This window comes from Sceloporus occidentalis, unplaced genomic scaffold (genome assembly GCF_023333645.1).
Source record: "Sceloporus occidentalis isolate IW3139 unplaced genomic scaffold, rSceOcc1.0.p SCAF_2, whole genome shotgun sequence".
In the NCBI taxonomy this organism is placed as follows: domain Eukaryota; kingdom Metazoa; phylum Chordata; class Lepidosauria; order Squamata; family Phrynosomatidae; genus Sceloporus; species Sceloporus occidentalis.
The window spans coordinates 1,476,273-1,489,558 of NW_028316982.1; the positions used below are offsets into that span (position 1 = coordinate 1,476,273).

General features: G+C 45.4%; 1 protein-coding gene across 1 annotated transcript in view; it reads right to left on the reverse strand.

The window, feature by feature from the left end:
• Positions 1-9,252, reverse strand: part of LOC149317848 (cytochrome P450 2J6-like) — an 84,786-nt gene extending 75,534 nt beyond the window's left edge. Inside the window, exons 1-2 of the mRNA XM_089508555.1 lie at positions 9,082-9,252; positions 5,424-5,586 (exon numbers count right to left, since the gene is read on the reverse strand). Of these exons, the coding sequence (XP_089364681.1) occupies positions 5,424-5,586; positions 9,082-9,252 (334 nt within the window). The remainder of the gene's footprint in view (positions 1-5,423; positions 5,587-9,081) is intronic.
• Positions 9,253-13,286: the final 4,034 nt, after the last annotated feature.

Genomic DNA, 13,286 nt, shown 5'->3' on the forward strand with positions numbered 1-13,286 from the left:
AAGAATAGACATAGGTTCAAACTTTTTAAACTGGATAACAAAAATTTACAACAAACAATACGCGCAAATTAGGATCAACAGAGAAAAAACAAAAACAATTCAAATTCAAAGAGGAACGCGTCAAGGTTGCCCTCTCTCCTCCCCCTTGTTGTTTCTGCTGGTAATTGAATTACTAATTAAAAGAATCAGAGAAAATCCTGATATTCAGGGAGTCAAATTAAAAAATTTGAGAATTAAAATCAGAGCATTTGCAGATGACGTTGTTATTGCTGTAGAGGATCCGGTAAACAATGTGACAAAAGTGATGGAAATTATCGATGAATTTGGTAGGATATCGGGATGTGTAATAAACAAAGACAAATCAAACATTTTGACAAAAAATATTAGTAAAGAAGAGCAATCTATATTGAGTAATTTAACTAAAATAAAGGTGGTAAACAAAATTAAATATCTAGGAATAAACATTACTAAGAAGTCTAACGAATTATTTGAAAATAACTACACAAAAATTTGGAAAGAGATAAAAAAAGATCTGATTAGATGGAACAAACTAAATATTTCTCTATTAGGTAGGATAGCGGCGATCAAAATGAATATCTTACCAAGAATGCTATATCTTTTCCAAACGATTCCTATAATTACGACAAGAAAAATATTCAAAAACTGGAACAAAGATATTTCTGATTTTATTTGGAGAGGGAAGAAGCCAAGAATCAAACTTAAGAATTTGCAGGATAATAGGGAAAAAGGTGGTTTGGGATTACCCTCTTTGCAACTATATTATGAAGCGTGCAGTTTAGTTTGGATAAGAGAGTGGATGTTATTAACAAATAAAACATTGTTAGCAGTGGAGGGAGAGGATCTTAATATGGGATGGCACAGTTACCTGGTTTATGGGAACAACTCGCTTAATAAATCCTTTATAAATCATGTATTGAGAAAACCCCTTTTCGAAATATGGAATAAATATAGGAGACATATACTACCTAAGATTTGCGGTTGGGTCTCTCCGCGCGAGGCCATTTGTAGAAAAGAATCGAGCCCGGGGACCAAATGGTTAAGATATGAGGATCTGTGGGTAAAAACGAGAGAGGGGGTGAGAGTGAAATCAAGAGAAGAACTAATTAAAGAAAGGGAGGGAGCAAGCATTAACTGGTTTACATACAGGCAAATCTACGAGAGATTTAAAGTGGACGAAAAGACAATCGGGTTTGAATTGGATATGAAAAAAACTGATTTGAGTAAAATCCTGTACTTAGAAAATGATAAACTAATTGGGAAAACTTACGCAATATTGTTATCTTTAGAAATGGAAGAAGAGACAATAAAAAACCAGATGATAAAATGGGCCACGTGTGTAGGCCATCCAATCATGCTAAAACAATGGGAAAAGGTATGGAAGGACCAAAAAAAATTAACCACCTCTCAAAGTATTAGAGAAAATTTCTTTAAAATGATGTACTTTTGGTATCTCTCCCCCTTCAAAATGGCTAAGATCTATAAAACCAACAAAGATAAATGTTGGAAATGTAGGGGGAAAAAGGGAACTTTTTTCCATGCATGGTGGGAGTGCAGTAAAGCAAAACATTTTTGGAAGTTGGTTAACAATTCAATTAATCAGATAATGGGAACAAAGTTAGTACCAAAACCGGAGCTGTATCTACTAGGAATATTGGATGAAGAAATTAGTAAAGAAGATGAGAGAGCAATCTTTCATATGATTGCTCTAGCAAGAATTTGCTACGCACAAAGATGGAAGAGCGAAATAACCCCGACCTGCGATGAATGGTTATTAAAAGTATACGAAGTGATGGGGATGGATATTACGACTCAAAACTTAAACAGTGTACATAGAGACAAAAAACTAGAACATTGGAAGAAGGTGATAGCATTTTATGAAAACGAGTGGGGCAAGGAAGCAACTATAGGTTTAATTTAAAAACACTACAACTTGACTGAGTAGCTTACTGTTTACTTTTTGCTGGCAGAGGTAAGGTGAAAAGCAATGGTCTTCCTCTTTTATTCTGCAATGGTTCATTTTTTAATTTATTTTTTTTCTCTTTCCTTTGAAAGCAGCACCTAAAGAAGGCCATTGAACAATTGATAGACAATTAAGATCAACAAGAATGTATTTGGTAGTTAGGAAGTCAACTTGTCTGTTAGGTGTGTTGATGTTTGTACATATGTTCTATGTGTCGTGGAGTATATGTTTTTGTAATTGTATGTAATTGTATGTAATTTTAATCTAATAAAAATTATTAAAAAAAAAGAAAAGAAAATATTCAAATCATATATACTCCAAAATGCAAACCTTGATTTTGTGAAACCGAAGGCCCGAAAACCCCACAAAAAACCTTGATTTTGCCATTTTCTATAAGAGACTGAGCATCCACAGATTTTGGTATCCATGGGGGGGTCCTGGAACCAAATCAAGGGCACACTGTACTTGCAAAAATTGCAGAGCTAGCTGTGTTAGTCATTTAGCAAATTCAAACAAAAATCCACCAAAAATAGTAGTACCTTTACTACTGTGAAATGCTCAATATACTTGTTGCAAGTGGAGCTTTGAAAGCTTGCACCAAGTATATTCTGCATTTCACTTGGCCAATAATGGTATCACTCTTTGCTGTACTTGCAAAAGTCATTCCAAAATAGTTAGGTTGCTACCTTTACTAAAGAACTTGGACATTTTCACGAGGCAACCTTTACTAGACAACCTTTACTAAAGAACATGCCATTGTGTCCAAACTTTGCATACTCTTTCAACAGTCTCTGTTTAGCACAATGGCATGTCACATAAAGGATCCAGCATGGTTTACTGGTTTGAATGTCCGACTGGGATGTCAGGAGATCTGAGTCTAAGGCCCCATTCTCACTGGCACTCTTGCACCGGAAGGAACTGGGAAGATTCGGTGTCTGCCCCGCCAAATGCCTCGGAAGCAAGTGCCCACTATAAAATACCTCAATCGGGGTATTTAGCCCCGGAAGCCATTGCAGCTCTTTAAACCGTTTTGAAAGGGAGAGTCCTCTGCTGTCAATCAAATTAGTTCTGCTTTCATAAAAGGTGACGTTTCTTGCAGCCATTGGCTAAGCGGATGGGGGCTTAAAAAAATCTGGCGGGAAGGAAGGGTGCGCAGATGCTGTCAAATTTAAAAACCTCCGGTGTGTGTCTTGTGTGTAGCAAAAGCAAAAGCATTCAATTATCAAGTATCAATTTCCCAAATTGAAAGGGAAACATTTGTAACATTGGCATTGTAGCATCTGCATATAACACAAATAATAATAATAATAATAATAATAATAATAATGGCTCTTATAAGGTGCTGTTCCAGGAGGAAGAGGAAATGAAAGCAGCACAAGCACACACACATTCTGTGTCACCCAAAAAATCATGCACATAGACTGTCAAAAATAAAAAGAGAGAGAGGCTCCTTCCTCCTGGCTCCGCAGCCCAATTTCCCTTGGCAGTCCTCCTCCTCCTCCTCTTTCCTTCCAACCCTCCCTGAAGCAAAAACCACTGTCACTCCAATTCCCCCTTTTTGCAGCTTGTCACCCTTTGCCTCCTGTATGTGCGTATGTATTGTGTGACTTCAGGTTGTGAGCTTCCCTCCCCGCTTTAACTCTTTGTCTGGCTCTTTGCTATGGAATTCTGGGAGTTGTTTGCTTGCTTTTGTGTGGTGCTCCAAATGGAGGAGATTTTGGGGGTTCCCTCCTAGAGAGAAGGAGGAGAGGGTCCTGGGCATCCCTGGCATCCCTGCCTCCTGCGCGCTGACAGCACAGGAGCCCCGCTGGATACAATGCCAGAGGCCCCCAGCAGAAGCAGCCAGACCCACACCGCCGGGCCACGAGGCTCCTCTCCCTCTCGCTCCCTGCCCTGGTCCCCTCCTTCCCTTCCTTCTCTCTTTTCCCTCTGTTTTGCCCTCCTCCTTCACTCCCTTACTCCCTGTTTATCCCTTCTTCCTTCTCTCTCCCTCTTTCCGTGTTCTCCTTCCCTCTCTCTTTCCCTCCTTTCCTCTTCTCTCCTTGTCCCACCTTCCCTCCCTTTTTCCTTTCTTCCCTCCCTCCTTCTTTCCTCCCTGAGACACACACACACACTCTTTCCCTCACTGCAGATGCTCGCCTGCCTGCCTGCCTTGGGGGCCGAGGGTCTTCGGCTCCTGGGGGTCACTCCCAGGCCACCCCACTTCCTGTGCATTTCTCCTCCTCCTCTACTCTGCCCTTCCTCTTCCTCGGCTGCAGATCTGGAGGAAGCGGGGAGAGGAGGAAGAAGAGGAACAGGAAAGGGAAGAGAAGGAAGAAGAGCAGGAGGAAGAGGAGGTCATGAGGAGGAAAAGGAGAAAGAGCCTGTAGGGGGTGGCGTTGGCAGAGGAAGAGGAGGAGGAGGAGAAGGAGGAGGAGGGAGAAGGAGAATGAGGAAGAGTGGAGAAGAGGAAGAGGATTAGGAAAAAAGGAGGGCAAGCAGCGACAGGAGGGGGAGAGGGGGAATAAGAGGAGGGGGAAGGCAGGGAAGGCAAGGGAAGAGAAGAAGGAAGAGCCACAGGATGCACATAATCTGTCATTACAACAACAAAAAAGGGGGGAAAGCTGGCAGGAGAGGGGAGGCATGATCCGCTCACTGCCCGCCCTCTGAGCTTAATCCCTCCCTGAACTTGACCCGATCATGATCGGGGGCAAGTTCATATTCCGCGGAGCCCGGGTTTTTTCAAAAGAGACAGCTTTTGCCCCGATTCTGAATGACCCGGGCTAAAGGGCATTTCCTTGTACATGCCTCAAAATGGATTGTGACAGAATCAGGCCCAATATGAACTTCACATGCAAGGATCGATTCCTGATCTGGGGTAAAGTGTAGTCTGAATGGGCCCTTAGTCCAATGCTCAAACCACTGCACCAGGCAGCAAATACATGCAGCAAATATTTCCAGATCTCAGAGGTCCTTCTCTGCCTCTGCTCCAAAAACCTGGAATGACCTCCAGAAGAGATTCGCCAATGATCCTCACTTGAGGCTTTTAAAAAGGCGACAAAAACCTTTCTCTTCCGGCAGGCCTTCCCCAATGGATAATCTCCAGAACCACTTGAATCCCCCTCTTTCACAGCGGAAGAGGTGGGATATAAATAAATAAATATTTATTTATTATTATTTATTCTTAGTGTTAAAAAGGAGGAAAGAGGGACAAGAAAAGGAATGTGGCAGCACCACATTCTGGGAGTTGTTTCCAACTGACAGAAACTTTCATAGAGCGATCATTCGTCCTTGAATATTTTCCCTGGAGAAAGGTCTGGTGCAGTGGTTCCCCAAAAGAAGTCCCAGAAGTCCCAGCCATTTTGGCTGACATTCAAGGATTCTGGGAGCTGAAGTCCAAAACACCTGAGGGACCAAAATTTGGGACTTGTTTTTCTATTACTGCAACCTCTTCACAACTTACCCCTTCTTTGTCCGAATGTTGCAAAGAAAGGAGTCTGTGGCCTCTCCGATAATTCTTCCAAATGGTCGACCAGTCCTTCTTTCACAGTTTGGAATCCAGACAGGATTACTATGGGTAGATTTGCCGCCCAAACAGTATAAACGTTTCCATATTGCTTTGCCATCTGCAATTTGGACCAAAGTAAGGGAAAGAAGCGTTACACTCTGCAAATGAGATAAATGTCTCTCCAAGTGCCAAGCTTGGTTCCTATACAAACCAGTTTTATTTTGGAAATCCATGTGCTGTTTTCTTCATCCCATAGTATTTCCTGGGAGCTCCTGACATTACCAAGGGTTTTCATTCCCACTCGATTTACCTCTACCCGGCTTAACTCTTAATTTGGGCGGCATCCTGATATTGCAAGAAAGGTGGGATATAAGAAAATAATAATAACAATAATAATGTCCCGGCTGCTAGCTTGTACTTAAGGGTAAGGTTCTGACTAAAGGTTTGCTCCTCACCTGCTGCCTCTGCTGTAGATTTCTTTGGATTAAAATTTTAAAAAATTAAAACTAGCTCCACCTCCTAGTGACTGACAGATGTGACTGACAGAAGCTCCACCCCCTCAGCAACAAGCACACTCCCCACTCAAAATGTCTGCCCAGCTCCTTCTCTCCTTCTCCTCTCTCTGGCAGCAACTGCTCTGAAGAGGCTCTGGAAGGAGTTATATAGAGCTAGTCGGCTAGCTCCACCCCCTAGTGACTGACAGATGTGACTGACAGAAGCTCCACCCCCTCAGCAACAAGCACACTCCCCGCTCAAAATGTCTGCCCAGCTCCTTCTCTCCTTCTCCTCTCTCTGGCAGCAACTGCTCTGAAGAGGCTCTGGAAGGAGTTATATAGAGCTAGTCGGCTAGCTCCACCCCCTAGTGACTGACAGATGTGACTCACAGAAGCTCCACCCCCTCAGCAACAAGCACACTCCCCACTCAAAATGACTGCCCAGCTCCTTCTTTCCTTCTCCTCTCTCTGGCAGGAACTGCTCTGAAGAGGCTCTGGAAGGAGTTATATAGAGCTAGTCGGCTAGCTCCACCCCCTAGTGACTGACAGATGTGACTCACAGAAGCTCCACCCCCTCAGCAACAAGCACACTCCCCACTCAAAATGACTGCCCAGCTCCTTCTTTCCTTCTCCTCTCTCTGGCAGGAACTGCTCTGAAGAGGCTCTGGAAGGAGTTATATAGAGCTAGTCGGCTAGCTCCACCCCCTAGTGACTGACAGATGTGACTCACAGAAGCTCCACCCCCTCAGCAACAAGCACACTCCCCACTCAAAATGACTGCCCAGCTCCTTCTTTCCTTCTCCTCTCTCTGGCAGGAACTGCTCTGAAGAGGCTCTGGAAGGAGTTATATAGAGCTAGTCGGCTAGCTCCACCCCCTAGTGACTGACAGATGTGACTCACAGAAGCTCCACCCCCTCAGCAACAAGCACACTCCCCACTCAAAATGACTGCCCAGCTCCTTCTTTCCTTCTCCTCTCTCTGGCAGGAACTGCTCTGAAGAGGCTCTGGAAGGAGTTATATAGAGCTAGTCGGCTAGCTCCACCCCCTAGTGACTGACAGATGTGACTCACAGAAGCTCCACCCCCTCAGCAACAAGCACACTCCCCACTCAAAATGTCTGCCCAGCTCCTTCTCTCCTTCTCCTCTCTCTGGCAGCAACTGCTCTGAAGAGGCTCTGGAAGGAGTTATATAGAGCTAGTCGGCTAGCTCCACCCCCTAGTGACTGACAGATGTGACTGACAGAAGCTCCACCCCCTCAGCAACAAGCACACTCCCCGCTCAAAATGTCTGCCCAGCTCCTTCTCTCCTTCTCCTCTCTCTGGCAGCAACTGCTCTGAAGAGGCTCTGGAAGGAGTTATATAGAGCTAGTCGGCTAGCTCCACCCCCTAGTGACTGACAGATGTGACTCACAGAAGCTCCACCCCCTCAGCAACAAGCACACTCCCCACTCAAAATGACTGCCCAGCTCCTTCTTTCCTTCTCCTCTCTCTGGCAGGAACTGCTCTGAAGAGGCTCTGGAAGGAGTTATATAGAGCTAGTCGGCTAGCTCCACCCCCTAGTGACTGACAGATGTGACTCACAGAAGCTCCACCCCCTCAGCAACAAGCACACTCCCCACTCAAAATGACTGCCCAGCTCCTTCTTTCCTTCTCCTCTCTCTGGCAGGAACTGCTCTGAAGAGGCTCTGGAAGGAGTTATATAGAGCTAGTCGGCTAGCTCCACCCCCTAGTGACTGACAGATGTGACTCACAGAAGCTCCACCCCCTCAGCAACAAGCACACTCCCCACTCAAAATGACTGCCCAGCTCCTTCTTTCCTTCTCCTCTCTCTGGCAGGAACTGCTCTGAAGAGGCTCTGGAAGGAGTTATATAGAGCTAGTCGGCTAGCTCCACCCCCTAGTGACTGACAGATGTGACTCACAGAAGCTCCACCCCCTCAGCAACAAGCACACTCCCCACTCAAAATGACTGCCCAGCTCCTTCTTTCCTTCTCCTCTCTCTGGCAGGAACTGCTCTGAAGAGGCTCTGGAAGGAGTTATATAGAGCTAGTCGGCTAGCTCCACCCCCTAGTGACTGACAGATGTGACTCACAGAAGCTCCACCCCCTCAGCAACAAGCACACTCCCCGCTCAAAATGGCTGCCCAGCTCCTTCTTTCCTTCTCCTCTCTCTGGCAGGAACTCAATAATACTAATACTAATACTAATACTAATACTAATACTAATACTAATGCAAGATTTTCATAGAATCATAGAATCATAGAGTTGGAAGAGCCACAAGGGCCATCCAGTCCAACCCCATTCTGCCATGCAGGAACTCTCAATCAAAGCATCCCTGACAGATGACCATCCAGACTCTGCTTAAAGACCTCCAGGGAGGGAGATTCCACTACACTCCGAGGAAGGAGTGTGTTCCACTGTCGAACAGCCCTTACTCTCAGGAAGTTCCTCCTAATGTTGAGCTGGAATCTCTTTTCCTGGAGCTTGCATCCATTGTTCCAGGTCCTAGTCTCTGGAGCAGCAGAAAACAAGCTTGCTCTCTCCTTAACATGACATCCCTTCAACTATTTAAACAGGGCTCTCATATCACCTCTTAACCTTCTCTTTTCCAGACTAAACATCCCCAGCTCCCTAAGTCTCTCCTCATAGGGCTTCATGGTTTCCAGACCCTTCACCATTTTAGTCCCCCTCCTTTGGACACATGGCTCCAGTTTCTCGATGTCTTTTTTGAATTGTGGGGCCCAGAACTGGACACAATATTCCAGGTGGGGCCTGACCAAAGCAGAATACAGTGGCACTATTACTTCTCTTGATCTAGACACACTCTATATACCGAATGCAGCGCTATGCATCTGGAAGCACCCCGACGGCCATTTTCTTAACTCAGAAAACTCCTGGGTCTGAAAAGAGCCAGGAGGAGTGCTCCTGGAAGCAGGGATGTGCCTGGGCTTTATTTGGGCAGCAAATTAGGCGGCAAAAACCTTGTTATAATATCAGGATGCTGCCCGAATTAAGCTTTAAGACAGATGGAGGTAAATCGATTTATTAAGCCATGCAATAAGCTCCTATATTTATTAACCCAGTAGGTTAATTTAAGTAAAGATGCATTTCATGTCAGGTACCTTTATCAGAGTGTCTTCACTATATCCAAACCCAATTTGCCATAGGCCTCCAATGAAAGGCAGCGGAAAGGGCCCAGAGGGATAGCCTTGGCGTAAGCGCTGCTGCTTCTGTGAGTAGAGGAGCAGAAGAAACACCAGGAGAATGAGCAAATAGATCCACATTCCCTCCATCCACCTGCCTTCTCTTTCGCTTTGGCGCTTTCCAACCTTTGGGCAGAGGCTGGATGCTCTTTCTCCAATGGCTTTTTGCCTTCTGCAGAGACGGTTCTACTTCTCCTTCTCTTTCCTTCTACCACCTCCACCTATTAAACAACAGCAATGACGATCAAATCCTCTTCTGATGCTATATCCAAGTGGCACTGACATTTTGCCCTATGAGCATCAATCATGCTAACACAGGCAGTTTACAACATGTTTACCTATTTGTGATATGCCAGATGTGAGTGCCAAAGACCCAAGCATACTCTAGCTTGTGGCTAGCATAGGATCAGTTTTGTTTCTTCTTATTGTTGTGGCGCACCTTCGAGTTGTTCCTGATTTGTTCAACATTCAAACCACTATGCCATGCTTATAAATAAAGTACTGCATATTCATGTAAAAAAACATGTGCAGTCAGCCCTCCATATCCAAGGATTCTTTATCTACGAATTCATAGACTCCTAGAGTTGGAAGAAACCCCAAGAAGGGCCATCCAGTCCAAGCCCCTTCTGCCATGCAGGAACTCTCCAGCACAGTACCCCCATTGACAGATGTCTATCCAGCCTCTGCTTAAAGACCTTCAAGGAAGGAGACTCCACTAAATCTCTGAGGAAGGAGTGTGTTCCACTGTCCAGCAGCCCTGACTGTCAGGAAGGTCCTCCGAATGTTGAGCTGGAATCTCTTTTCCTGGAGCTTGCATCCATTGCTCCATTGGGTCCTAGTCTCTGGAGCAGCAGAAAACAAGCTTGCTCCATCCTCAATATGGCATCCCTTCAAATATTTAAACGGGGCTCTCATATCACCTCTTGAAGTGTTGCCAATGTCGTGACTTTCACACGAAAACGGGGACTTTTCAGAGCTTTTGGTGTGATTTTGGTGCCAGGCTCTATTTCAGTGCATTTTTGGTGACTTTTGCCTCTTTCAGCTCCAGCCCTGACTCTCAGAGCAAGGCTGGCTACTGACCAACCCTTTGGAGTGTCACACATTAACAGTTTTCAGCCAATCAGAGAGAGGACTGGAGAGTGGTCGCCGCCCCCGCCCTCAGGAAACGCTCTCTCTCTCTCTCAGCCCCTGACTCCCTCTTAAGTCTAGCTTTCCTAGACTTAAGCGTATTTCCTCAGATGCATGGGAATTGTAGTTCATTGTGGCACCAGAGCTCTTTCTCACAAAACTACAATTCCCAGGGTTCCCTAGCACTGAGCCAGGGCAGTAAAAGCGGTCTCAAACTGGATTATTTCTGCAGTATGGATTGGACCTTGAGCATTTTTAATAACGAAGGTCCAAAACACTGCAGAAATAATCCAGTTTGTGACCGCTTTAACTCTCCTGGCTCAGTGCTAGGGAATCCTGGGAGTTGTAGTTTGTTGTGGCACCAGAGCTCTTTTTGATAAAGAAGGCTCAATGTCTCACAAAACTACACTTCCCAGGGTTCCCTAGCACTGAGCCAGGGCAGTTAAAGCAGTCTCAAACTGGATTATTTCTGCAGTGTGTCTTGGACCCAACTCACTCCAGAGACAACCCAGTTTCATACTGTTTTTACTGCCATGACCCAGTGCTATGAAATCCTGGGAATTGTAGTTTGTTGTCACACCAGAGTTTGCTGAGAGAGAAGGTTAAATGTCTCCGAAAACTAGAATTCCCAGGATTCCCTAGCACTGAGCCATGGCAATTAAAAGGGTGTCAAACTGGATTTATTTCTGCAGTGCGGTTGCAGCCGAACACTTTTCTATTTGGCACAAAGCTTCCTGAACCCCCTTCATGTCAAAAACATTCTTTGTTTGGTTCAATGGTGATTTTGAGGGTTGAAATAAGTTACAATTATTTTTATTCAATTATGTTAACGTTTATTTGCAAAACATCCGCCATTTTAACATTATGGGAATTTTCCGGGAATTGTGGCTGAATATTCCGTGTGATCTGGGGGGATTCAGTGTGTTCTGGACAAACATTTGGGGGAATTATCTTGGAGGCTGGTTGTTGGCAACACTGTCCAGACTCAGGAAGAGGTGCTCCTCCCCTTTTTGGTCCAAGCAAGGCAGCAGTGGGGAGAGGGCCATGATGATGATGAGGAGGAGGAGGAGGGGGGCGTGGCCATTTTCAATATTGATTTTGCCCCTGTGTATTTCTTCCAACTTTGACTGCCAGGGCTCAATGCTCTGGAATTCTGGTGCTTGTGAGGCATTTAGCCTTCTCTGTCAGAGAGCTCTGGTGCCACAATAAACTACAGTTCCCACAGGATTCCATAGCACTCAGCCCTGGCAGTCAAAGCAGTGTGTTTTGGACACAGATATCCTCCTTTTGTGAGTTAATGAATGAATCCAGTCCCTAGCCTTTATATCTCTCTCACACTCTGCAGGAGTAATAACCCACTTTGAAACTGCTTTAACCCAATGCTAGGGAATCCTGGGAATGTTAGTGTTTGGGAGACATTTAGACTTTTCTGTCAGAGATGGCTCTGAGACCACAATAGACTACAATTCCCAGGATTCCCCAGCACTGAGCAGTCTCAAACTGGACCATTTCCTCAGTGTGGATGCACCTGGGGAGGAATTCTGGGCACTGCAGTTCAACTGTCTGGTTAAAAAATAATAATCAATGTAAGCCGCCCTGAGAGCCATTAGGGCTGAATAAAATAAATAAAAAATAAAAACTACGTTTGGAGGGTTATAGGACTCCCTGCCAGAGATAGCTCTGGGGCCACAGTGTACTACAATTCCCAGCATTCCCAGCACTAACCCAGGACAGTTAAATCACTCTCAAACTGGATTATTTCCTCAGTGTGGATGCAGCTTTGGTGAGGAACTCTGGGCATTTCAGTCCAGCTATGTTTTATTTCTGGACCAGAGACAAGGTGACCAGACATCCTCCTCCTTTTCCAGGACATGTCCTCTTCTGTCATATTTCAAAATGTCCTCCATTTTGATCATGCCTAAGAAACATGCATTTATAGTAACATTTTTAAAAAATCATCAATTTTTTTCACGTGTCCTCCATTTATTAAAACTGTGCCCTACATTTGTCCTACATTTGTCCCGGTTTGGAGGTCCTGACTTATGGCAATCCTAAGTTATAGGGTCAGTGTCTGTCGGACGTTGACCACAGAGTTGCCCTGGAGGACCTAGAGATTCCTAGAGAGAACACCCTACTAGGCCTTTGTAGCTCCTCCAGCGCAGTTCTATGGTCAGTGTCTGTTGGACGTTGACCACAGAGTTGCCCTGGAGGACCTAGAGATTCCTAGAGAGAACACCCTACTAGGCCTTTGTAGCTCCTCCAGCGCAGTTCTATGGTCAGTGTCTGTTGGATGTTGACCACAGAGTTGCCCTGGAGGACCTAGAGATTCCTAGAGAGAACACCCTACTAGGCCTTTGTAGCTCCTCCAGCGCAGTTCTATGGTCAGTGTCTGTTGGATGTTGACCACAGAGTTGCCCTGGAGGACCTAGAGATTCCTAGAGAGAACACTCTACTAGGCCTTTGTAGCTCCTCTAGTGCAGTTCTATGGTCAGTGTCTGTTGGACGTTGACCACAGAGTTGCCCTGGAGGACCTAGAGATTCCTAGAGAGAACACCCTACTAGGCCTTTGTAGCTCCTCCAGCGCAGTTCTATGGTCAGTGTCTGTTGGATGTTGACCACAGAGTTGCCCTGGAGGACCTAGAGATTCCTAGAGAGGATACTCTACTAGGCCTTTGTAGCTCCTCTAGTGCAGTTCTATGGTCAGTGTCTGTTGGATGTTGACCACAGAGTTGCCCTGGAGGACCTAGAGATTCCTAGAGAGGATACTCTACTAGGCCTTTGTAGCTCCTCTAGTGCAGTTCTATGGTCAGTGTCTGTTGGACGTTGACCACAGAGTTGCCCTGGAGGACCTAGAGATTCCTAGAGAGAACACCCTACTAGGCCTTTGTAGCTCCTCCAGCGCAGTTCTATGGTCAGTGTCTGTTGGACGTTGACCACAGAGTTGCCCTGGAGGACCTAGAGATTCCTAGAGAGAACACCCTACTAGGCCTTTGTAG